The sequence below is a fragment of the Lampetra planeri genome, chromosome 7, assembly GCF_965212315.1.
Source record: "Lampetra planeri chromosome 7, kcLamPlan1.2.h2, whole genome shotgun sequence".
NCBI classification, from domain to species: domain Eukaryota; kingdom Metazoa; phylum Chordata; class Hyperoartia; order Petromyzontiformes; family Petromyzontidae; genus Lampetra; species Lampetra planeri.
This window is the reverse complement of record NC_136113.1, coordinates 16,409,904-16,432,848: the sequence shown is the minus strand read 5'-3', so window position 1 is coordinate 16,432,848 and position 22,945 is coordinate 16,409,904. Positions and strand designations below refer to the sequence as shown.

Sequence of the window (22,945 nt, the reverse complement as noted above, 5' to 3'; positions counted from 1 at the left end):
AAAAATAGAAAGCTAATTATTGTGAGCCGTCGGTCGCGACGCTGGGTGCCGCGCTGCACCGGAGCTCGCGCTGGGCGGATAAACACCGCCACAATAACGCCACCGCCACAATAACGCCACCGCCACAATAACGCCACCGCCACAATAACGCCACCGCCAGTCTGTTGTGTTGCAGCTCCAGGCAGCATTCCGATTTTCGCCCATTTTATTTCATTCCATCACGGCATGTTTTTTTTTTTTTGACACGTGGTGTATTACGGAGGACAAGCCGCGGGGGGCTATGTCGTGAGCCTCCGTCCTTTCGCTTAGGATATGTCATTCATTGTGCTTGAGCTCAAATTAGGCAGCGCTGCGTTGTGTCCAGGGCAATAGGATGCAACCGCTCTGGAGAAGGATCATCCGAAACATCAGCCTGTTCTGTCGTTTTCTGTTATGCTTTAACAGCCCTTGTGTCGGGCCGCTGCTGGATGAGGGCCTGCCCGCGCCGTGCGTGGGCCCTATGGCCAGACTGAGCGTTGCTGAAGGTGGGTAGACATGGGATCGGAGTACTATGCAAGTGGATTTTTGCTGCACTGTCCTCCGCTGACAACGCAGCCCCGCCAGACTCCGACATGTGTGCCGCGCACGGTGGTCGCCCATCCAAGCACTCTCCAGGCTGAACCCCTGCTTATCTTGCGAGATGTGACGACGTGCGGGGCGCACCGCGGGCGTGAGCCGATCGCGGGCGGCGCTCGTTTCCACCGAGCGCCCACTCTGATCTCAGCGACGGGAAAGTTTTCTACTCGCGCTCAACGTGAACAAACGCGGGCGCGTTCGCTCTCTCCCCCGCCCATTCGGAGCCCGAGCACAAGCCCCGTGAACACGCACGCGTGTGGGTGCGTGTGCGTGTGACGGGTGGGGGGGGGGTCCTCTGGGGTGACGTGGGCGCGTCTCTCCGTTGCGATGGAAATCGGTGCGTGGCCGTGATTTTGACGTTTCGTCTCTGGCTGGAGGGGGGGAGGTGGGGTCAGGGGGTTGATGGGGGGTGAGGTCACAGAGCTCGGAAGAACCACCGAGTTCCGAATGCCGAGCTCCCCTTGATCCGCGTTGGGCAGGGAGCCACTTGGGTCGACGTGACCCCCACATTTTGTGGAGAATGAACAGAAGACAAAAAAGAGGATGCACCTCATCAGCTGTGGGGGAAAATTCCACTCGTCTGGGCTCAAGTGATGGCGGTGCGACAGCGACATAGAAGGGGCGCCTGTCAATTGAACAGTGTCAACGAGCGTCCCGGTAATAACCTGGGTGGGTCAGGTGACGCCGTCCCTTTGGATTCAGTCCCAAGCTGCCTCATTATGCCAATAATGACGGCTCTGTTTTTTGTTGTTGTTCTTCGGATGTGCGGGGCGCGTGTGTTTTGCCGTCTCTAATAAATTTGTTTTGGTCGTGCGCACCTGTGGAGGTGACGTCAGCGAGCCAGGGGTTATTGTGCAGCCCGCCGCTGATGAATTTGACTCGGGGCTGTCGGCGGGACGCGCGCGTGCGGCCGCTTGTGATTCCGCATGGCCTCTGTGGGGAAGCGCCGGGCGAGCACTCGGGAGGATTTGGGCAGCCTGGCATATTTTATGTTCATCAAAGTCCCTTCGCTGGCGTCACCATTGGCATCTGTTTGCGTCCGCGATTGTTTGTGCGTCGTTTAATCTTCATCCTCTGCTATTTGCCTCATCTCGTAATTGCTTTGTTATTATGTTCTCTACTTATCTTATGTATTCGCTTAATTTAAGCCGTTGCGGCTGGTGGTTTTTCGCCCGGAAAAAAATACTTTTTGGCTTCGTGTGAACAAACGCACGAGAGATTGGTGCTTATTTTTACGTAACCTTTCGGGAGCTCACCGGCGGCTGCCGCTATGTCGGCGTACCGCATCGCCACGTCCTCTCGTTTGCTCTTTCGTTCCCCGGTGGATGTGTTTTTATCAGCGCCTTCCCCCAATTCCTTAACCCATTGCCATCCTCTTTGCCTATTCCCGGCGCTGGCTGCATGTTGACATGGGGAACTAGTCCCAAGATGCCGATGCGCGTGTCGGAGAACTGGGCCAGCGGTCGAGTCCCTCGTGATGCCCCCAGGGAAGGGCCGGGTTCTCGTGAGCGACAATCGTCCTTCAGTGGCGGTGCTGCGTTCGATTCGTCGTCTTCCCCCAGGCGCCCGTAGGGGCTGTTGCCTGCCGAGCATAACGAGGCAAAAGTGTGCACGGATGGGCACCCTCGACTTTTGCTGTCTCTCGTTCAGCGATGAACTTTACAAAAAAAGCACGTCACGCAAAGGTCACGTCGACCGCAATTGATCTCGACAAAGCTGCCCAGATGCCGTTGCGCCGAGACATTTTTGTTTTCTTATAGTTTTGCCATTTTGCTCTCCCCGCTCTGCAAAGGAGTTTGAGTGGCCTCAGTGTTTTTGTGTTGCTGCCCCCCCCCCCCCCTTCGCCAGACCATCTTCTGGACCTTCCCGCGCCTCTCGGAGCTCAGCGACGACGAGTGGCTGTGGGTGGCCCGCTTCGAGGCGTTGCCGTGGCGACGGCACGCCTGGCCCGGCGCGCCGCCACTCGCCAACCCTCGCCGGGAGCTGGAGGCTGTGCAGGACACAGCCTGGGTGCTACGGGAGAGAGGTGCGGGTGGGCGGGCGGGACGACTGCCACCGTCGTTATCGAGAGCAAGCCACGCATCCGCACGCCTCCCACGCCCTTTCCAATTATTCCTAAAACGATGAGTCCTTTAGAGTGGAGGGCTATTAGACGGCTGCCATTGGACTCCAACATTTCCGATGCTCTGAGGTTCCCCCCCCGCCCCCCGTCGGTCTCTCACGCTCGCCCGTATCCATGGAAACGGAGGCGCACCGTCTTGTGGGCCGCGTGGTACCCAACCGACTTGCACATCGTCGTCATCGTTTGTTAGTCACGCGCCTGTTACAGATTTGTGGGGAGTGCTGACAATTAATGAAATGAGGGAAGTAACGAGTAATTGAGATTAATTCTTAGTTTTTGTTGAAAAGGTATAATGCAAAATTGCCGTAGCAGTGTAACGTTAGTCACGGTGTGATAACAAGGTGTTTAAGAAGACTCGGTACAACAATAGTTCACGGTGTTCGCGAGGCAACACGTTTTTTTAACGTTTTTTTACACCATTCAACAAAACGGCAATAAGTGGCAAACGGAAAGTCGAAAAAAACACGATGCCTATCACCGTGTGTGCCAGAACAAGGCGGCAGGGTGTTCGAGTCTCCGGGGTGGGGTTACGCAACCTCTCCTGCTCTTGCGCCGCTTCTGTCACCGATGCCGAGTTTCCACGACCACCGGGAAGAGCGCCGGCTCGATTCGCAGACCAGGCCTCGCAGGTCTGGCCCCTGGTTTCCCGCGGTAGCCCCGCCGGGCCGCGTGCTAGGACCCCCCCACGAGGAGGAGGGTCACGCTTGTTTTGCCTGGGCCGACCTCACGGCCGGTGGTGACGTCGCAGGGTCAGCGCAAAAATGGGATCCGCTGTCGGTGGCGTTGCTCGCCGCGTTGACGTTCCCAGCCGTGATTTCTGTTACGTAATATTAAGATGCGACAGATTACCGCTATGATATATTTTGGGTCTGGTATGGTCTAACCTGGCCCAGGCTTGCATTCAGAAGGGCTAGGAGGGAAAGAGGTCAGCGGGGAGGCAGGGATGGAACGGGAAGAAGGGGGCCCCAGTCCACGGGGCCTCGTGGTCGATACGGTTTGGGGACACGGATCTGCGTCGGGACGGCTAATGCTGAAAAGCGATGGGTTGTCCCAGGGCTTCTAAGCCCCCTCTCCAAGCCAGCGCTGCCGAGCTCGCCTGCTAAGTGGTTGTGGATACACGGCATCAGACTTTTGATGCGATTTCGAGTCCTCGGTGGAGGTGCGTTTTTTGTCCTTCCCATTCGCCCCTCTGCTCCTCTTGTCTCGGCGGCACAGGCTCGGTGACGCAGGACACGGATGGGGTCGGTGACGGTGACGTGCAGAAGAAGTTCGTGTCGTGGCGCGGTGGCCTCTCCGACCCGGACCTGCGGGGTGCCACCCTGCAGGAGCAGCGCTCGGCGCGACTTGGCCCGCCGGGCGGCGGCCTCCTCGTCGTGGCCTCGCTCGTCGACAAGTCCACCAACCTGGGCGGTGCGGCGCGGGGCGGGAGGGGGGGCCCACTGTTCCCTCGTTCACAACGCGGCCAATGGCAGTGTCTTGTTGGGGCGAGCACACGACCTAAACTCACTGTGGGATCGGGAAAAAGCGCAAAATGGGGCCCTCGTATAAGCTAGTCTTGAGGCTTAGCTTTGGTCCTTCCTGGATGAAGGGATAATTATTCCATCACCTTCAGTATCATTACCACCTCATGACCAAATCAACTGGAGGACCCGATCTCGAGAGGTGTGTGAACATCGCCACTGGGGAGACAAAGGCGGCCGGGCGTGTTGCTGGCCAGCCACCCCCTCGTGTGCCACAGTGCCGGCCTTCATAGGTGCTCGCTAACAACACTTGCCCCAACAGTCTGTGAAGGGTGTACGGGGGATCTTTATATTTCGTGTGCGGTGGTGCCACCCCCAGGCCTGTGTCGGACTTGTGAAATCCTGGGCGCGTCGGCGCTGGTGCTGGGAGGGCGACACCACGTGACCGACCGCCAGTTCCAGGCCCTGAGCGTCACCGCCGAGCAGTGGCTGCCCATCCTCGAGGTGACGCGCCACCCTCTGTGTGTGTGTGTGTCGAACTTCTTGTAAGTATGTGTGTGTGTATGTTGATCTTGTACATATTTGTGTGTATGTTGAACTTCTTGTACGTACGTATGTGTGTGTATGTTGAACTTCTTGTACGTATGTATGGGTGTATCTTGAACTTCTTGTACGTATGTGTGTGTATGTTGAACTTCTTTCGCAGCGTACGTAGCCAACCGTGCTAATTGGACTACAAAAGGTGCCCTTCAATAAGCACCACATTGGAAAGGCGCCCCAGGGTGGCTCAAGAGGTCAGAGTGCTCAGATGGCACCACTAATGTCGACCTGTGATCACACCGGATTCGCAAGTGTAGTTGTTTGATGGTATCAGCCCGGTACCCACTGATTGTATGAAAAATCACGTAAAATGTAGTTCTGAACTTAATTTTGACTAAGATCACCTCTCTGTGGGACCAAGATCACCTGCCACCTACTCTGTGGACCAGAGATAACGTTAAAGGATTTCAGAGGTAGGTCTGTGATATCAACTTTTGTGGGGCGTTCTCTAAACACGAAGGGTTCCCAATGCTCTGTGAGATATCTGAATCGAGTTTAGGGATACAATTGTGGAAATAAGATCTCACACCGCCAGTGTCATTCATGTTCCTGTGACGAATGTCCTTCGATGCGCTCACAAGTTCATCGTTTTCATGATGGTCATTCACGTCTAAGTGCTCTGTGTGACCAGGTCAGAGTCCGTTGAGACCCAAGGTCTCAACTTAGACCTGGGCTAAAAAGCAAGTGGAGAATGAAAGCGTAATTCATTTAAAAATAAATAATAACTAAACTAAGCAGAGCCAAACTAAATGAGCCTCAAATTACGAATCATCAACGTGAGGTTTAAGAGTCCAGTCGTGTACACATTCAAAAGCACGTCGCTCCAAAATGTTGACGTTCCTGCTGTTCAAATATATAATGAGCAGCTTGCTGAGGACGTGACACAGATGCGATAACCGTCCTACGTACGGGGAGCATCGGATACCAAGGATAGATTTGTCAAATGCGGTGTTGAGTTTCGAGAACGATCGCACACACGGGCGAATAGACACAACGCAATCACAACGCAGCGCGCTGTGTAAACACGCCATGTGCGTGTGTCATATCTTAATGTTATTCTAGCTCATCCCTGTTGTTTGTAAAGGACGTGCACCTGCAGAAGCTGCCGCACAGGAGTGTGAATATTCGTATCAGCGTGGAGATGCCTCGCCGGCCTTGGTCAAACGGCTCTTGCCTTGTGGATACTCACCCAGAGACGGCGTGCCCCGGCTATCCGACACGCTCCCTGCTATGAGATTTCTGCTTGTCACTTGACAGTCAAACTGATATTTTAATTCTGTGAGATGGAATTTAGACAAATTTAATGAAAACGAACATTTTTGCTTGAATATATTCAGCGCCCTGACCTCTGTGCCACCCTGTCACCTCGGCATGGAGTCCTCTTGGACGAATTAATCGAGAATTATTGATCGTTTTCATCGCGCTCTGCTGTGACTGGTGGCTGCGAATGAAAACAACTGGAGCGAGACTGGGTGGTCCCTTGGGGTCTGGTTTACCGGCGTGTGTTAATGTTCGACATGCTACGTAGAAATTGCATCATTAATACCTTCGGCGGCACTCGCTCGCCTGGTCTTAGATTATTATTCTTTTTATTTTTGTCAGCCGATGATGGCCGTTTTTTGCGGCCGATCGCGACCCGTGCCAGGGCCACTCTGAGCGGTCGCGATGCCTGCCGGCGAGCGATGACAACCGAGCACCACGCGCGAGGATTGCACTGCGGTGATGGATTTATTGACCTGCGCGGCTGACGGACACGGGGACGAGGAATGCCTCGTCACTTTTTCAATTTCCCTCCGAGGTAGCCCGCTCGGTCGCTCGCTTGACGGCGATGGCGCGTGGCGAGTGGCGCGCGGTGCCGTTTCTCACGCGCCACCGCCGCGTTGCCAAGGCAGGGGGGGGGGGCACGTCGCCCAGCCCCCACCGTCGGCGATGCCGCACATTGCCGAACCGCCGTCTTGCCTACCGACACGTAGTCTCGGACTAATGATTTCGATGTGACTTTTGACAAATGTGACGGCTGGCAATTAGCGTTTCGGCACCGAAGGTTTAACCCTGGAGCCCGGCAGACTTACGGCAATTGCCATCCTTTCCCCTTCTCCTTGGGGAGGTGATAATCTTCGATTGCGCCTTTGTTGTTTTTTGGAAAAACGCTAAAATAAAACAAATGACACACCGATATCTACCCGCCGCGAATGTTGCAGGTGGAGTGGTGTTTGAGCTGCACCTGCACCTCCGCTGCCCTCGAAGCCCCTTGATGTTTCGTCTCATGAGTTAAACCGGCGATCGGTCCGAGCGTTGAGAAGCTGACTCAGTGGATGGGATTGCAATAATGTTCCAGTGGTGCCTTAATGGTACAGAATGTCATATAATAGAAATAATAACCAGCCGTGTTTACAATGAATTAATTATGAGGGTTGAATTGTCATAAACGGTGCCAATTAGCGATGTAACGAATTCACCAATTAAATAAAGTCTATTATTGCACTCGGGATGTGTGAATCGAGGCGTGGAGCTGTGGCACAGCGGTAGGTGCAGTGCGCTACGAACCCGGTGACCCCAGTTTTATTCCCGACCACGGCTCTCACAGTGATCGCAAAAACCTGAATTAGCCCTGGTGAAGTATGGTCAAACAACTCCCACGACTGACATGGCGTGGGGAGACCTTCATCCAGCAATGGATTGAGAAAGGGCTGTAAAATAAATCTACGAGTAAAAACACGCTTGGCGAACGTCACTCGTCGGTGGCTTCGCCCGTGCTGTGGACTCGGTCTGCCAGACTCACCGTTTCGTCTCATCCACCACACTGTAGGTCACAACAAAGACAAAGATCCTCCGTGTAGCCTTACCAGACTGTTGGGGCAAGTGCTGTTAGCGAGTAGGACTTATGAAGGCCGGCACGGTACACGAGGGGGGTGAGTGGCCAGCACCACGCCCGGCCGCCTTTGTCCTCCTCGTGGCGATGTTTAAACACCGCACCAGGTACCCAATCGAGGCTGAGTCGACCTTGGGGAGGCCCAGAACTCGTTCAGATAATTGTCACTGGTGTTGGCCGTGAACGAGAATTGAACCCAGGTCGCCGGGTTCGTAGCGCCACGCACTAACCGCTACACTACTGCTTCCCACTCACCCACTCACCCACTCACTCACCCAACCACCCACTCACCCACCCACCCACTCACCCACTCACCCACCCACCCACTCACCCACCCACCCACCCACTCACCCACTCACTCACCCAACCACCTACTCACCCACCCACCCACTCACCCACTCACTCACCCACCCACCCACTCACCCACTCACCCACCCACCCACTCACCCACCCACCCACTCACCCACTCACTCACTCAACCACCCACTCACCCACCCACCCACTCACCCACTCACTCACTCACCCACTCACTCACTCACCCACCCACCCACCCACTGACCACACTGCAGGTCGTCACCAGGCTTCTCTTTCTGCTTCTTCCCTCGCACCGCTCCACTCTGCAACCCCCCCCCCCCTTCTCTCCCTCCCATCGTCTCTCTTCCCAAGCTCTCAAAATAAGACGTCAACTTTGATCAATTACAACTTTAGTGGCCAGTGCCCAGCCATCGTGATATTAAACATAGATGTTTAGGTATAGATCGATGATTTTCTTCCTTCTTTGAAGTTCTAATTCTGTTCGTAGTTTTATTTTATACTTTTTTTTTTTTATTAAACCTCAATTTTAAAACGTAAATACAAACCGCATGGTCCTAGTGACGGACATACGGACATGTGATGCATTACAGGTTGATATGAGGAGGAGCGCAATGTTTAGGGACTGTTAAAGCAAATAACAGTTCTCTAGATTCCCAGCAGAGTCACATTGAGTCTCAGGATTGTTCTGACGAGGGTCACTGCTTGGGCTGTATGACCGGTCCTCAGTCATTGCTGTGTGGTGTTTGATGTGGGAAGCAATGGGAGTACCTGGACAAAAATCCATGCATGCATGGAGATAACACTTACATTCTACTCGAGTGTGCGATCAACCTACTTGCTGCACTGCTTACTACAAATATAACAACAACAAAAATCGGCATCGGTTAATCCGCTGCAGGATGCAGGTGCACGCCGTGTCAGTCGTAGGGGGTTTGATTGACCATGCTTCACCAAGCTGGTCAGTCCGGATTGGCGAATGAGCAAGCTCTGGACTTGATCAGATGAGACACGGCTCTTGTTTTAGCCGTGACCGGGAGACAAACTCGCGTCTCTGGGTTCACAGCACGACGCGCTGACCGCTGCACCGCTGTTCCACTTGGGGAGTAACGAGACAGGGGGTCAAATGAAGGTGGAGACGTTCCCGCTCGTAACACCGTGGGGCCGTGTGGCTGCTGAACCTACGACCGTTCCAGCACGCTGGCTGCCATCGGGAGTCGGCGTCAGCCGAGGAAGCGTTTCTCGGCCAAAGATGACCGTTCCGAGTGACTCTTTGCCTTGTTTGCGTACATGGAACGAGCACGTGGATGTTGACAAAAACAACGGTTGACTCTTTGTTCACCATTCAAGGAACAATAACGACAACAATAAAAATAACACCTTTTATTGACAGGCATTATAAAACGTGCTTCATTTCATAAGTTGAGTGTTCGCCTTGCAGTGCCGGGGTTGTCACACAAAGCTGTTTGTCCGCATGCGCCGCCATGCCCAGGCCGTCGGTCGAACACAGACAAATGCCATCGCCTAGTAACGGCATGCTCCTGCCAGGCAGCGACGATCCGGCTCGCCATGATGGCGCAGCACAAATGACCACCGCGTTCGATGGGGCACCTGGCCCCCTCCAGTTTGACGCCCTGAACCGAGGAAATGGATTATAAATGAACGGCAAGTCCCATCCTCACTCTGTTTTGGCGCCGTCCGAGGGAACCTTGTCGGCTCAATCCCAGCGGCTGACGACCGTACGTCATGGCAGAGGTAAATTCCAACGTTCTCCGTCGCTGCGTTTGATTTCAATGAGAGTTGCGCGAGTGTTCCGCCTGCTTCTTGTCGCCGTCTACGATAGCCGCGCTCGGCGTGACGACTGAGGGCAGCCGGGCCTCTGACACCTGCGCGGAGTAACCTGCCGTCAACAAGGCGTGCGCCTGCGACCTTGATATCATCAGGAAATTCAAATGAGAGGATTTGTGTCATTTGTCTCAACCCCGGGGGCCGTTAACTTGAAAAATGTCACGTCCTGAATGGCCGGCTATGCGGGTTGACTGCACGGGGGTTGTAGACGGGACTAACGCTGTCAAAACGCTGGTCCTACCGCCTCTGAATGCCGCTATTCCACGTGGCTCAGGAAGGGCCGATACTGGATTCAGGATCGGCAACGCGGCACAGATCCGTGGCCCCACATCCGAGGCTCCGTGGCCTCGGCAAAAATTATGTTAAAATATAAATACATGTTAAAATTTTTACATGGGTTAAGTTTGTCTCTCCCGAGCTAAAATATTCTACTTTTCTGTCACGTCTTTTTGTTTAAAGCCAAACGGCTAGAGCCAAGGCTAGAGCCAAGGTTTGTTGTTGTTTTAATGTGAGACATGGCCCTGAAGTTGACCTGGCGTCGCGTATTCGGGTCGCCCTCGTGACAGCCCTACCGTGGACAGGCCCCGGTAGGGCTGTCTTGGCAACACCGGGCCGTGCCGGCGAGCGCCGTTGTTGGCAAGCCGAGCCCTCACTTGTCCCGCAACGCCTGGCAACAGAGTGCCTGAGCAGCGGTCCGGTTTCGCGTTGTTTGTATGTTTCACGTAAATTATTATTTATAGCCATCGACCAAAGACGGTCACTGCATCGCGCGCTTCAGATGCGCTTCTGCGGCCTTCTGAAACACTTTTCCTTTCTATAATAAGAAGCCACTGGAGCTATGCACTTTTAAATCATCTACTTTGAAAACTCATTTCTTTAACAACTGCTTTTTGTATTTAGTTGTCCTTCCCTCACACCTCCGATTAACATGGTTGGCTATGTACAGTGCGAAAGAAGTTCAACATACACACGTGGAGTATTTGCTTCCTGTTGTGGCGCTGAAGAGTTTGTCGTAACCCAATCTCTGGTATTGTCTGTAGGGAATTCCCAAGCGTGGGAACCGCTGCAGAGCGAGTCTTACAGAGGCCGTAGGGTCTCTGCCAGAGTCGGTCACCATGACTCTGACATCAAAGGACCAAAACGTATTTATTTGCCGTGGTGGCTCCAGGGACCGATGCCAGATCGCGGTGCTAAGCCGGTACCGCCGGTATCCTGGGTTCACATGCAGCCAGCCACCCGTGCTCAAACCAGGTTCGCAACGGCAGTGAGTTTCAGCCGGTGTGCCAATGACTGCGTGCACGCACACAAAAATAATGATGATTACATCGAATTGTGCGCTTAGTTCGAGTTATCAAACTCTTAGAGGTGAATAAATGTTGCTTTTATTGATATGTGCAAAACTTTATTTGTGACCCATGTAAAAGGTTGCCCTTTATATAGATGAAGAGGCCTGTTATAGCTCAGAAGGGGTTCTGTAATGTCAGCTTTGAGGTATGTTCTTTGACACTGCTCACTGTCAGAATACCACGTGGAAAGGTATTTTCATCCCATGACAATGCCAAAAGCAAAATTGTACAACATTTAAGGGGAAATAGCCCATAATGCAAATGTTTACAATCACTGAACCTTCCAAACAGCTGTGACCTCCATCATCCATTCCTTGCGAACGAGATAACGAATTTCGGTGGGCGCCCACCTGGCGAACTAAACGGCAGCAATGATTAAATTAAGCGCGGGGCCCAGGCTGCTTGTGCAATGTGTATGGGTTATCTAATCACCACGCCCGCACATTGAAACTGGCTTTGAATAGCTGCGGAAGGTTTAAGCCATGACTTTGCGAGCGTAATTCAATGTTGAGTTCAGTCCATTATCATGAGGCAGGTGGGTGATGGGTTGTGGAGGAGTTGCAACAGCAGCCACGGCTGCCCTCATCATAATGCGCTGCTCACCGATTCGCCTGTCATATCACCTGGTCAAGCGATAACACTATCGTCTGGCCTCCAGTGTTTACTTCTCCAACTGCTACCATTAAACCCCCCCCCCCACTGCTGTCGGCCACCTTTGCCGATGAAATTTTGCCCCAGCGTCCAATTTGCCCACAGGCGTAATCGCCGCGGTCGCCGCTTGCACTGCGTCTGCCCCACTCGCCCCGCCGCCAGGCATCAAAGCGCAGCACCGACGGCTCTGCCGTGCGGCAGCTCCAAAAACCCGACCCCCCGCGCAAGGGGTGCGCGGTGCAAATTGACGGCTCGAACCGCCTCCGCACCCGGCGAGCATTCCGCACGCAGCGAAATTTGTAATTTTGCCTCGTTTTACAGATTTCGCTTCGGTTGAGACGTCGTGCTCCTAAGTGGGCCCAGTTTGCAGGGAGCTGTCGGCGGCGCTTTTGAGAAGAGAGGCTCGGTAGCTCGCACCCCCCCCCCCCCATCGCGGTGGGAAACTCGGGGGGGGCGGGGGGGGCTCTTTCGGAAATTTTGGGGAATGCGCCTCCGAAGCAGCCCCGCGTTTATCGCCTCTGCTTCATATCCTGCCAAGCCTTTTATCTGGCCGCACAATGCCACTGGCTCGGCACGTTGCGGCCCGGTTATTTTGTTGTATTTTCCTTTTATTCCTTTGTGGAACGCGCCGAGCAAATTGCGGCGCGCACTCGCGCCCTTTGAAGCGGGCGGGGGGCGAGAGCGCGGTGGCGGCGGCGGGGTTGCGTCTTTAAATAGATTAGCGGCATGCGCACGCGCCTTGGCCAATAATTGGCCGTGCGTCGGTGATGAGTATCTGGTCGATCGACAAACACCCCATACGTGTCCCCGTCACCACGGCGTCTTTATTCCGTTTTTTGGCGGCAACGCGTTCTGCTGTAGGAGGGTGGGGTACTGCAAGAGTCGTATGAATTCTAACATTTCCGCTGCGCACGCCAGAGTGTTTAATATCTTTTGGCCTCGGATGGTGTTCGCGTGATTGCGCGTCCCCCTCGAATAGCAACTCCGATTGCGTCGCTGAATGCAATGACGGCGTTCGTTTCGAGATTTGTTCGTGTACAGTTTTGGCGGGCACCAGCCGAGCGCTTGCGACTGTCGTGGAAGCGGGCCTGGTCAACAGTGACGGCACGCAGCGGCCACGCTTGCCTTTCCTGTAGCCCGGCCCGAACGCGTTGCTTGAGAGAGAGATAGACCGGAGCAAATTCTCGCGCATCCTTTCTCCTCTCTCTCCCGGACAAGAGACGGCGATCGCCGCTCCGCTGGATCTCTGTTGCCTCCCCGTGTGCACCAATCCGCTTCATTGAGCGTGCGGAGCAGGACGGCGCGGCGCGACGGAGCGTTCATCTGCCTGCACTCTCCGAGGTGGAATCCAGGGGGCTCGGCAGGGGAGGGGAGTGGGGGCCGTCGTGTTGGCACACGTCGGCCGACTCGCCCAGCCGATGTCGTTGGCTCCATTCCGGCCGTGCTAATCACCAGATGGGCCGTTTGGTCTCGAGCTCCCGCCGGGGGAGGGGGGGGAGCAGTGCCAAATGGCTGCATCGTCGTCGTCGTCGTCGTCGTCGGTCCGATCGGCGAGCGCTCGCAAACGCCGGGCCAACCCGGCCACCCGGCCACGCCGCCGGGCGAGGTCTCCACGTGCGTGCGTGCATTTTCTCCGGACACTGCGGTTTGCTCCCACGTGAAGTATAATACTACGAGGAACTGATCTCGCTTGTAAAGTAGGACTCTCCTGTATCATGAGTCTAGAGACTCTGTGAGACATTCATGGGTGTTTATTCACAGTCTTATACTGTCGCTTCTACTGATATTGCAGCTGCTTCTGGCACCGCTGCCGCCACCTCTGCTTGTTGCCGTGAAGCAACATCGGAGGCGGGTCGCCCACGACCACCGTGAACAGCCGGAAGAGGTGCGGCAATGACGATAATAGCAACAGGAAGCGTGGAGAGCGGAGAAGGTTGAGTTCCAGGAAGCGTCGTGTGCTGGACAGGAGCCAGTGGATAACGGCACAAGCTCACCACAACAGAGACACGCAGCACACCGGTGGTGACAGTGAGGAGGAGGGGGTGGGAGGAGAGAGGGTGGGGGGGGGGTGACGGTGGACTGGGGGAGAAAAGTGAAGAATGCCTTCTGCTCCTCGACAGAAATGGTGGATGGAATAAGAAAGTACCCTGGGGCCCTCACCTTTCGAGCGTAATCATAAATCAAATCTGAAACGGAGAAGGAACGGGAGGAAGGGGGGGATAGGAGGGAGGGTGCGTGGGTGGGTGGGATTTAGATGTTCCTCACGAATATCACCAGGAGAGGATTACTGAGAATTAAGACGCTTATTTAGGAGGGTGCTGCACTGGAATGTTTGGCATATGAGACGACACCGACATACCCAAAAGAAACACAATTCTTCCCCCGGGCACTCCAGCCTCGGGCACAGATGAAGTCAATTCGATTTGTTGTGCTGCCATCTTCTGGCCGGCTCGCAGCCCAGCGGGAGCCTGCGCGACGCGCCAACCCCCCCCCCCCCTCGCCTCGGAAGCGCTGGATGGCGAGCGGGCGGGCGCCACCGAAGCCGGAGACGCGCCTCCTGCGCTCTCGGATCGTGGTGGGGGGCGGCGCGGCGACGCGCGTCCCGTGCCACGTGCCACGCTCGCCGACTGCCCAACCAGTTGGCGTCGGAGCGACGGGGGACTGGAGCTCACGAGGGCGGAGCGGCGACGGGGGATCGGCGGGGGCTCGGGGCCTCCCTCGCGAACGAGTCGTCTTGTCTCGACGTGCCCTCGGCCGAGTTCGTTCGTCCGTTGTTTGCATACGGGTTTTTGTACTCTGGCATTGTGGGCTGAATTCAACTTCACGGAATTTCAAAAAACGTGCCGCTGCGATGCGAGGAACAACAGAGCGCGCGGAGCTATCGCTCGGCGGCCGTGAAAGGTAGGCGATTGAAACCCGAAAGTGCCTGCCACTGCAACTAAATGAACCTTGGCTGTTGATGGGGGAGCAAGGTGGGAGCCGGGGGAGGACTCGGGGTGGAAGAGCCGCTCGGCCAGGGTGGGATTGGCTCTTTGACGTGAAATGTTCGTCCCAGCGGGTGAGCATTGGCGCCCCCGCGGCTCGATCCGTGGCGTCATCCGGTCCGGCTCGCGCGCACGTTCTGCTCGGATTTGAAAGCCCACGCGGCCGATCTTAAATCTTGAAAGTCAGCGCACTGCGGTGTGTCACCGGCTCCGCCCCCGCTCGTCACGCACCACCACGACTCGCTCGCTTCTCATCTTCCCCCCGCTGCCCCCCCCCCCCCCCGCTGCCCCCTTGTTGTTGTTTGCGAGCGTCGCCGATGTCCGCCACTGGCGTCCGCCGCCGCGTGCATGTGAGCGAGGCCGTGATAGGATCGGCACGCGCACTAAGAGTTTAGAGAAAAGGTTATTTGTGTTTTGTTTGCCGTGCGCAGGCAGAGAGGCCCGGCGCACCGAGACGGAGAAATCCAATTTGAAAAAGACAAGCAACAAATGTCTTGGAAGGGAGAAAAAAAAAGAGAATTAAATTGCAGCTGGGAGACAGGAGCCGCGCTTTGCACTAACCCTCATCTCTACCGGCGGCAGCGGCAGCAGCTGGCAAATTCCGTGTCACGCCCGGGAGAAAAGAAAGTCGGGGAAGCTCCGGACTCGATAAACGGATACCCGTTCTTTAAGGTGCAGAAATCTCAGATGAAGACCATGATCGATGTTTGAAAATGTTGTTATTTTTTTCCAAGTTGACCGTGCGCGTGAATGGGATGTAGGAATGAGCCGCGAGCGGCACGGTGGACCGAGCGCGTCTGCGGATCTCGCCGTGCCGCCGCACGGGAGCCGCCGGGGTGGCCTTTCAGCCGAGCCCGCGGCCTTTGCAGGGCTCAGAACTTCCGAGGATATTGATGCTCAAACGAGCACAAATGTCAGGGGTCTCCTCATTCGTAACCGGGCTCTGTACCCCGGCACATTTGACCAAAGACGCCGATGTGCGTCGAGCGTGAAACGACAGAATTTTGTGTGCGTTCAGTGTTTGTCTCGTGCCCACTCGACTTGTCATCGTTGTACTCACCATCATTGTCGCAGTGGTTTTTGTCTGGCATGTTGAAATTTATTTCAATTTACATCTTGCGCAAAGTGGTAGAACGAGCAGTCGCGTGAATGGCGCCGATGGTGAGTGATAATGGAGGTGTCTATGGTAATGATCGGAAGCAGTGTTGAATCTGATAAAGAGAAAATTGTGTAGATGACACTTGGAAATAAATCATTATTGTACCTTAAGCGATCGCGATTAAGCTTTGTATCGACATAAAACGATTCCATGGCTTTGACAGGAGGAGTATGCCATCATGCATACTCGTAGGGCGCCACAGTGGCGAGATGTTATCTCCCTCGCCTGGTCTACAGGAGGTCGCGGGTTCGATCCCGACCCAGGCGCCTGCTGTATATTTGGAGTTTGCATGTTCTCCCCGTGGTCGTGTGGATTTTTCTCCGGGTCCTCCAGTTTTTCCTCTCCACATTTAGAAACACGCTCTTAGAGTATTTGGCCGCTGTAAATTTCCACGTGATGATTAGCCTCTTCTTTGAGCTGTCACTTTTTGTAAAATAAAAAAATAGTTTCGTTTATTTGCATTGTGATTCAGCCCCACGATCTCGGCAGTCCCAGCTCGGTGCCCCGACTCTTGAGCCCCCCCCCCCCACCGTGCAACAAGAAACCAAATAACTCCCCGATCGCTCGGCGGAGCGAGGAGCGCGGGAGCTGAGCCTGACGTCTGCGGCGTCTCTCCCGCAGGTGAAGCCGCACGCGCTGGCCGCCTTCCTGCAGGAGAAGAAGGAGGACGGCTACAGCATCGTGGGCGCAGAGCAGACGGCCAACAGCCACGACCTCACGGCCTTCCGCTTCCCCGCACGCACGCTGCTGCTGCTCGGGTACGATGGCCCCCCCACCTCCCGCACCCTCCCCCCCGCACCCCCCCCCCCCACCCACGCGCCCAATCGGGCCGTCCGCGAACGACCCCGTGACCTCGAGCATCCGTGACCTCGCACGACCTTCTCTAAGGAAACCCGTGTGACCTAGTTACCGCATCGCTACGGGGAGCAGCAGCCAAGGAATGGAACGCGTCCGAAAGCCACGTCCATCCGGGAGACGAAGCGATGGAATTAGTTCGCGTGCAGGTGCTGGGCGGATCACCATATTGCAGAGGTGGTGACGGCTTGGGGAGAGGCCTTCATCGAACAAACAAATGATGGAGAGAGGGGACAGGATCCCGGTGTTGACGCTGTCAACAGTGCAGGTTGATCGTGGCTGACGGCGACGATGTCGATGAGCGACGGTGCCGGGGTACGTGTTGCCCGGTGTCGGCCATAGCTGCTATTGGACGATACCGGGGCAATGCCTTCGCAGCTCTCAGCCGGGTGGCTTGGTGTTGAGAGCGCGCAGTTCGCGATCAGAACGGTTTGCGAGTTCAAATCCTCAGCCCTTCATTGTAATCGTAGTCAGCCACTGGTGGATGAAGGCCTCCCCAACTCTTCCGTAAAGGCCTGTCGGGGTCTGTAGGGGTCTGTAGGGCCCTGTAGGGGTGACGCGTCCCTCACATCCGACTCTTCTGCCCTGGGTCTCTGGTGGATGAATGCCTCCCCACCGGATCTACCCACCGGTTTCCCCCGCTGGTCGCTGCCAGCGAGAGCGGTGCAACTGCGACGCGGCTCGACCAGCGGGCGCGGGGTCGTTTGTTTAGCGGCGTTGGTGACGCGCGCGGCGCCTGTCCCTGTGCGCTCGCGCACGGCAACGTGCAGGCAGCTGCAGCGAGGTTGTTGGCGTGCGTCCGTACGTGCGTGTGTGTCTGCGTGCGTGTGGGGAGCGGCAGTGTAGCGGTCAGCGCGCTGCTCTACGAACCTGGCCACCCGGTTTCGATACCTGCTCACGGCCAACACCGGTGACGAGTATCTGAACCGGTCCTGGGCCTCCCTCTAGGTCGACTCAGCCTCAAATGAGTACCTGGTGCGGTGTGTAAACATCGCCAAGAGGAAGACCAAGGCGGCCGGGCGTGGTGCTGGCCACCCACCCCTTTCGTGTGCCGTGCCGGCCTTTATAGGTGCTCGCTAACAGCACTTGCTCCTCCAGTCTGTTAAGGCTACACGGGGGATATTTGTTTTGTCCGTGCGTGCGCGTGCGCCTGTTGTTGTAGTCTGTGTGCATTTGCCTTTTTGCGCAGTGTGAATTTTCCATCTTGTCAGTTGCAGTGCAACTATGACATAGCACGTGCTCCACGGGAGGTAGTGCTCCACCCATAGAGGTGTAGCCAGTAGGTCGCCAGTGATTCATCCCGAGCGATTCACCGAATTGGCTTGCTACGGGTGTCGCCTACGAATTTGATATTCTCTTTGACTTTTGTACATGAGCCTACACGCAACATTCGCCTACACTTTACGCCGTCGTGGTCGGTGCTTCTTCATGCGCTCGCAGTGCGTGGACAGCGAGAATAAGAAACGACGTTAATTGATCCGTCATTACTCGTGCTCGGTTACTGTGCATGTGTCAGCTCTGGGCGTTCAGTATTGCATCGCAAACCCCCCTTGCCTTGTCTGCTCTGATGAAGGGAAGTTGAATGAAGCATTGTTGTGTGTACTATTTTTAGTTGAGTTATAAGGGAGTGTTAATGATGACAGTGGCCAGGTATTGTGTCATTCTGGGCTGGAGAAACTGACTGTCCCATTAACCCCGTGTGCGCCTGTGTGTGCATGTGCATATGGCTAACAGCATTTTCCCCAACAGTCTGTTAAGGCTATATGGGGGATGTTTGTCTTTGGAGGATGGTGGCGCATGGTTAGAACATTGCGCTACACACCCGGCAACCTGACTTTGATCCCCGCTCATGAGCAACAACGGTGGTGAATATTTGCAACGGTCGAGGAGAGCCTCACCGAGGTCGACTCGGCCTTCAATGAACTGCAAGTGCGGTGTAGCCGGCCGTGGTGTTAGCTCACGGCACTTGCTTCAACAGTCTGTTCAAAAGGCTATATACGGGGAATCTTTAGTCTTTTTCTTTGTGTGTGCATACATGGGGCGTGCGCGTGTGTTGCCGCGTATGGCTGCGCACTCACGTGTGTGTGCGTGTGTGTATGTGTACACGTGCGTGTGTATATGTGTACACGTGTGTGTGTGTATGTGTACACGTGCGTGTGCAGTAACGAGCGCGAGGGGGTGCCCGCGGGGCTGCTGCAGCAGCTGGACGCGTGCGTCCAGATCCCGCAGCTCGGGGTCGTGCGCTCGCTCAACGTGCACGTCAGCGGCGCCCTGCTCGTGTGGGAGTACGCGCGCCAGCACCTGCTGTGCCCGCGCTGAGGCCCGCGCCGCCCCCTCCTCCTCCCCCTCGTCAGCGGCATCCGTGGGGTGGTTGGCTCTGCCCTTTCACATCCTCATCGGGCATCGCTTCTGCCCTGTCGGTGCCACCAGGGGATCTGGACTCTTCGCCCTGTGTCTTCCCTGCCCTCTGTCCCACATTGAGAGACCATCCTTAACTTCATGTGCCTTGTGTGTGCCTGCGTGTCTTTGTGTGTGTTTGTGTGTGTCTGTGGAACAATGGTGGCACCTGGGTCTGCGTACTGCATTACGAACCCAGCAACATGAGTTTGATTCCTGGCTACTGCTATCTGACCATATTCTGAGCATTCCCTAAGTCATCTGAGCCTTAAATGAGTGTCTGGTGGAGTGTTTGAACATCAGGTTGACAAAAGCGGCCGGCTGGGCATGGTGGTGGCCACACCATTCTCCTCTTTCCCCACAGTCTGCCGTGGTTATACACGAGACCTTTGTCTTTGTGTGCACGTGTTTGTGGGTTACACATGTGCACCTATGCAAATACAATGATCCCCCATATAGCCTTAACAGACTGTTAGGGCAAGTGCTGTTAGCGAGCACCTATAAAGGCCGGCATGGCACACGAGGGAGTGGGTGGCCAACACCACGCCCGGCCGCCTTTGTCTCCCTAGTGGCGATGTTTACTGCACACCGCACCAGGTACTCATTTGAGGCAGAGTCGACCTAGGGGAGGCCCAGGACCGGTGTTTGCCGTAAGCGGGAATGAAACCCGGGTCGCCAGGTTCGTAGCGCAGCACGCTAACCGCTACACCACCGCACCTATGCACACCTTCGCACACATACACGGTACAAAGCACCTCGGGTGAGTACCTGGTGCCGTGTGTAACCACCACCCACTGGGGAGGCACAGGGGTGGCCAGGCGTGGTGTTGGCCACGCCACCTCCACGTCCGCCGTGCTCGCTCGCTAACGGCACCCACCCCAGCATGTATGTCCATCAATGTGGGTACGGATCCTATTCTTAGCAACTGGTCTAATGTGTATCGTCGGTGTTGATGTGATTGCCGATGTGAATCGCGCGCGCTGTCACTCCCACGTCAGCAGCTGCTATTTATGAATTCCCGCCGTGCGCGAAGATTTTCTTAGTGGTTCACTTCAGCGGCGTACCGACTCCAGAATTTGCCAATAAGTGTAACGAATAAACAAGCACCATGATGTGTACAAACGCATTTCGACTGATGCTGCTGTGTGCGCCGCACTGCACTGTGGGTGGTGAGCGCTAACGAGGGAGCTGGGGGGGTGTTGTTGCTGCTGCTGGTCATGTTGCTCTTGATAATTGGTGGTGGTTTTGGTGGTGGTGGTGCTGCTGCTGGTAGAGTTGATGGTACTAGCACGCTGCACTACGAACCCAGAGACTCGAGGCCGATTCCCGCTCACAGCCACCAACGCCGGTGATGATCATCTGAACCGGTCCTGGGCCACCTCTAATTCGACTCGGCCTCAAATGAGTACCTGGTGCGATGTGTAAACATCGCCGCTAGGGAGACAAAGGCGGCGGCCCGACGTGGTGCTGGCCACCCACCACCTCGTGTGCCGTGCCAGCCTTCATAGGTGCTACTCGCTAACAGCGCCTGTTAGGATTACATAGGGGATCTTGTATTTGTTGCTAGTGCTGACGCTGTTGCTGCTGTTGCTGAATGCCGAACAGGTCGGAGCACAGCAGAGTCAGGTGCTGGTCCTTCACGTGTGCTCAGGAGTTGGTAACGAGGCTCGAGAGTACGTGCAGCCTTCGGGCACGGCCCCGCGCTCTTGAGCAACTCAGCTGCTCATGGGGCATGGTAACCTTGTTGAGGTAACCTTGTTGAGGTAACCTTGTTGAGGTAACCTTGCCGCATGCACGCGATTGTACGGAGACCAAAAGACCGACATCCTCAGTGCTGTTGGCAAGCGATCATCTGGGTTGGGGCTGTGCTCCACCAGTGGAATGTATTCTCCCGATGCTGAATAATGAAGTCCATCGTTGCGAATGTCATCCATGGTGCTGTCCATGGTTCTGAATTATTGCTACTTAAATGGTCCTGCCGCCCCTGCCGTGGAATGACGCTGTCCCTGGTACTGGATGAGAACATTATTGTGGCGTTGAAACGATTATGGAAATGTGTCCCTGTACCAGCCTTGGTGCAAATCACCTCGAAGGCGCCCAATCTTGTCATACAGTAGTGTAAGCTAAGCGGTGTAGGGCCTGGTTAGAACTTGAATGGGTGACCACGCATTCAAGTGCTCAGTATGGCATTCCTTGCATGGGGTTTTTTCTCAGGGTGCTGCTATTTCCTTCCACGTGCCAGCCGCTCTCGCGTGGCACTGCTTCAACTAAACTCCCCCATTGCAGTGTCCTCCTGGAAGAGGCTTGAGGCTCAGTGAGGCCTTCTTTGGTAAATAAATAATTGTTTCCATCGTATTGAATTCCATACCCATATAGACGGAATACCACCCTAGTTACTAGCAGTCGTGTTCTATCAACTGCTGGATGAAGGCCTCCCCCACGCGATCATCGACCCTCATGGTCCTACGATTCCACAATCCGTCTGACTCCTGTACATGATCTGATCTCATTGCTCTGTCTCCGCAGTATGTATGTTGAACATCTTTCGCACCGTACGTAGCCAAGTATGCTAAATTACTTCGAAATAAATTAGTTTTCAATATAGATGTAAACGTGCATAGCTCCAGTGGCTTCCTAATATCGGAAGGAAGAGCATTCCAGACGGCCGCAGAAGCGCATCTGAAAGCGCCGTGCGATGCAGTGACCACCGTTTTTGTCGGATGGCCAGCCAGAAGCCGCTGCTGGTAGGACGATCGGAGTTTGCGCGGTGATGGCTTTCGTGTGTTCACCCCCCAGGCGCATTCTCTTCTTGACTGCCACTCCATCACTCGTGCATCTGCCACAATGCCCTCTAGCAACGTGTCTTGCTTAAACCCACTTAATTAAAATGAGGCACGTGTTTGCTTTCTGATCCATCTGTTGTTCATCTTGCCGTGGCTCGGTGTGATTCCAGGGATGCATCTCGTCATACCTCTGTGCACGTTTTGACTCTTTTCTTTTGTGTCTCAGTGTCCATGTTTCTGAGACGTATCTTCTGGCGAAGTGCGCAGGTTGAAAACTTTCAAGTTGAGATTTCCAAAAATGTCCCTTTCCATGAGAGAACAGAATCCAGCTCCAGTAGGAGGCTAAATCTCACTCGTCAGAATATGAATCCACACTGCTCATTATGAATCCGACTCGAGCCAGCATGGTTCCCACCTTCGTAAATATACACGACTAGCTTTACTACGCGGCTTCGCCCGAGGCTTGAATTCTTGTCTTGGATTAATGCACGGCCTACGCGGAGGGTGGGAGGGGATGCGTGACGTCAGCAGGCACACTGCGTCACGCTGCCGCATGCGGGTGACCTCACAAATGTGACGTCACCGCTCACTTGCGGTGCAAAATATATCCATTATTGCGCCCCCCCCCGCCCCAAAATACAAAATTCTATTTTTTATACTTTTTGCATTGTGTACAGTCTGGAAGCTACCCACATGCCAAATTTGAAGTTTGTTGCATGTTGGGAAGTATGCTAAACATTTCTAACAGACACGCATTTACAAATTTCCCTTTTTTTTTATATATATAGATAGAAAATGTCTGGTGGGTAAGACAGACAAGATGAGGTCTAAATTACTAAAATACAGGCACATTATCTGGATCGTTCAGCGGCCTCTTGAGTCAACAGTGTTCAGCTTTAGCATACCCCTTGGGAGTCTCGTATAGAAAAACCAGCCATGCA

At 54.9% G+C, this 22,945-nt stretch overlaps 1 protein-coding gene across 3 annotated transcripts in view; it reads left to right on the top strand.

The window, feature by feature from the left end:
• TARBP1 (tRNA guanosine 2 -O-methyltransferase TARBP1) overlaps positions 1 to 22,138 on the top strand; it is a 64,493-nt gene extending 42,355 nt beyond the window's left edge. For all 3 annotated transcript variants that reach the window (XM_078596567.1, XM_078596566.1, XM_078596565.1), the window contains exons 28-32: positions 2,464 to 2,641; positions 3,953 to 4,147; positions 4,577 to 4,701; positions 16,591 to 16,727; positions 18,987 to 22,138. In XM_078596567.1, coding sequence (XP_078452693.1) covers positions 2,464 to 2,641; positions 3,953 to 4,147; positions 4,577 to 4,701; positions 16,591 to 16,727; positions 18,987 to 19,143 — 792 coding nt within the window. In that variant the 3' untranslated portion in view covers positions 19,144 to 22,138. The remainder of the gene's footprint in view (positions 1 to 2,463; positions 2,642 to 3,952; positions 4,148 to 4,576; positions 4,702 to 16,590; positions 16,728 to 18,986) is intronic.
• The last annotated feature ends 807 nt before the right edge of the window (positions 22,139 to 22,945 follow it).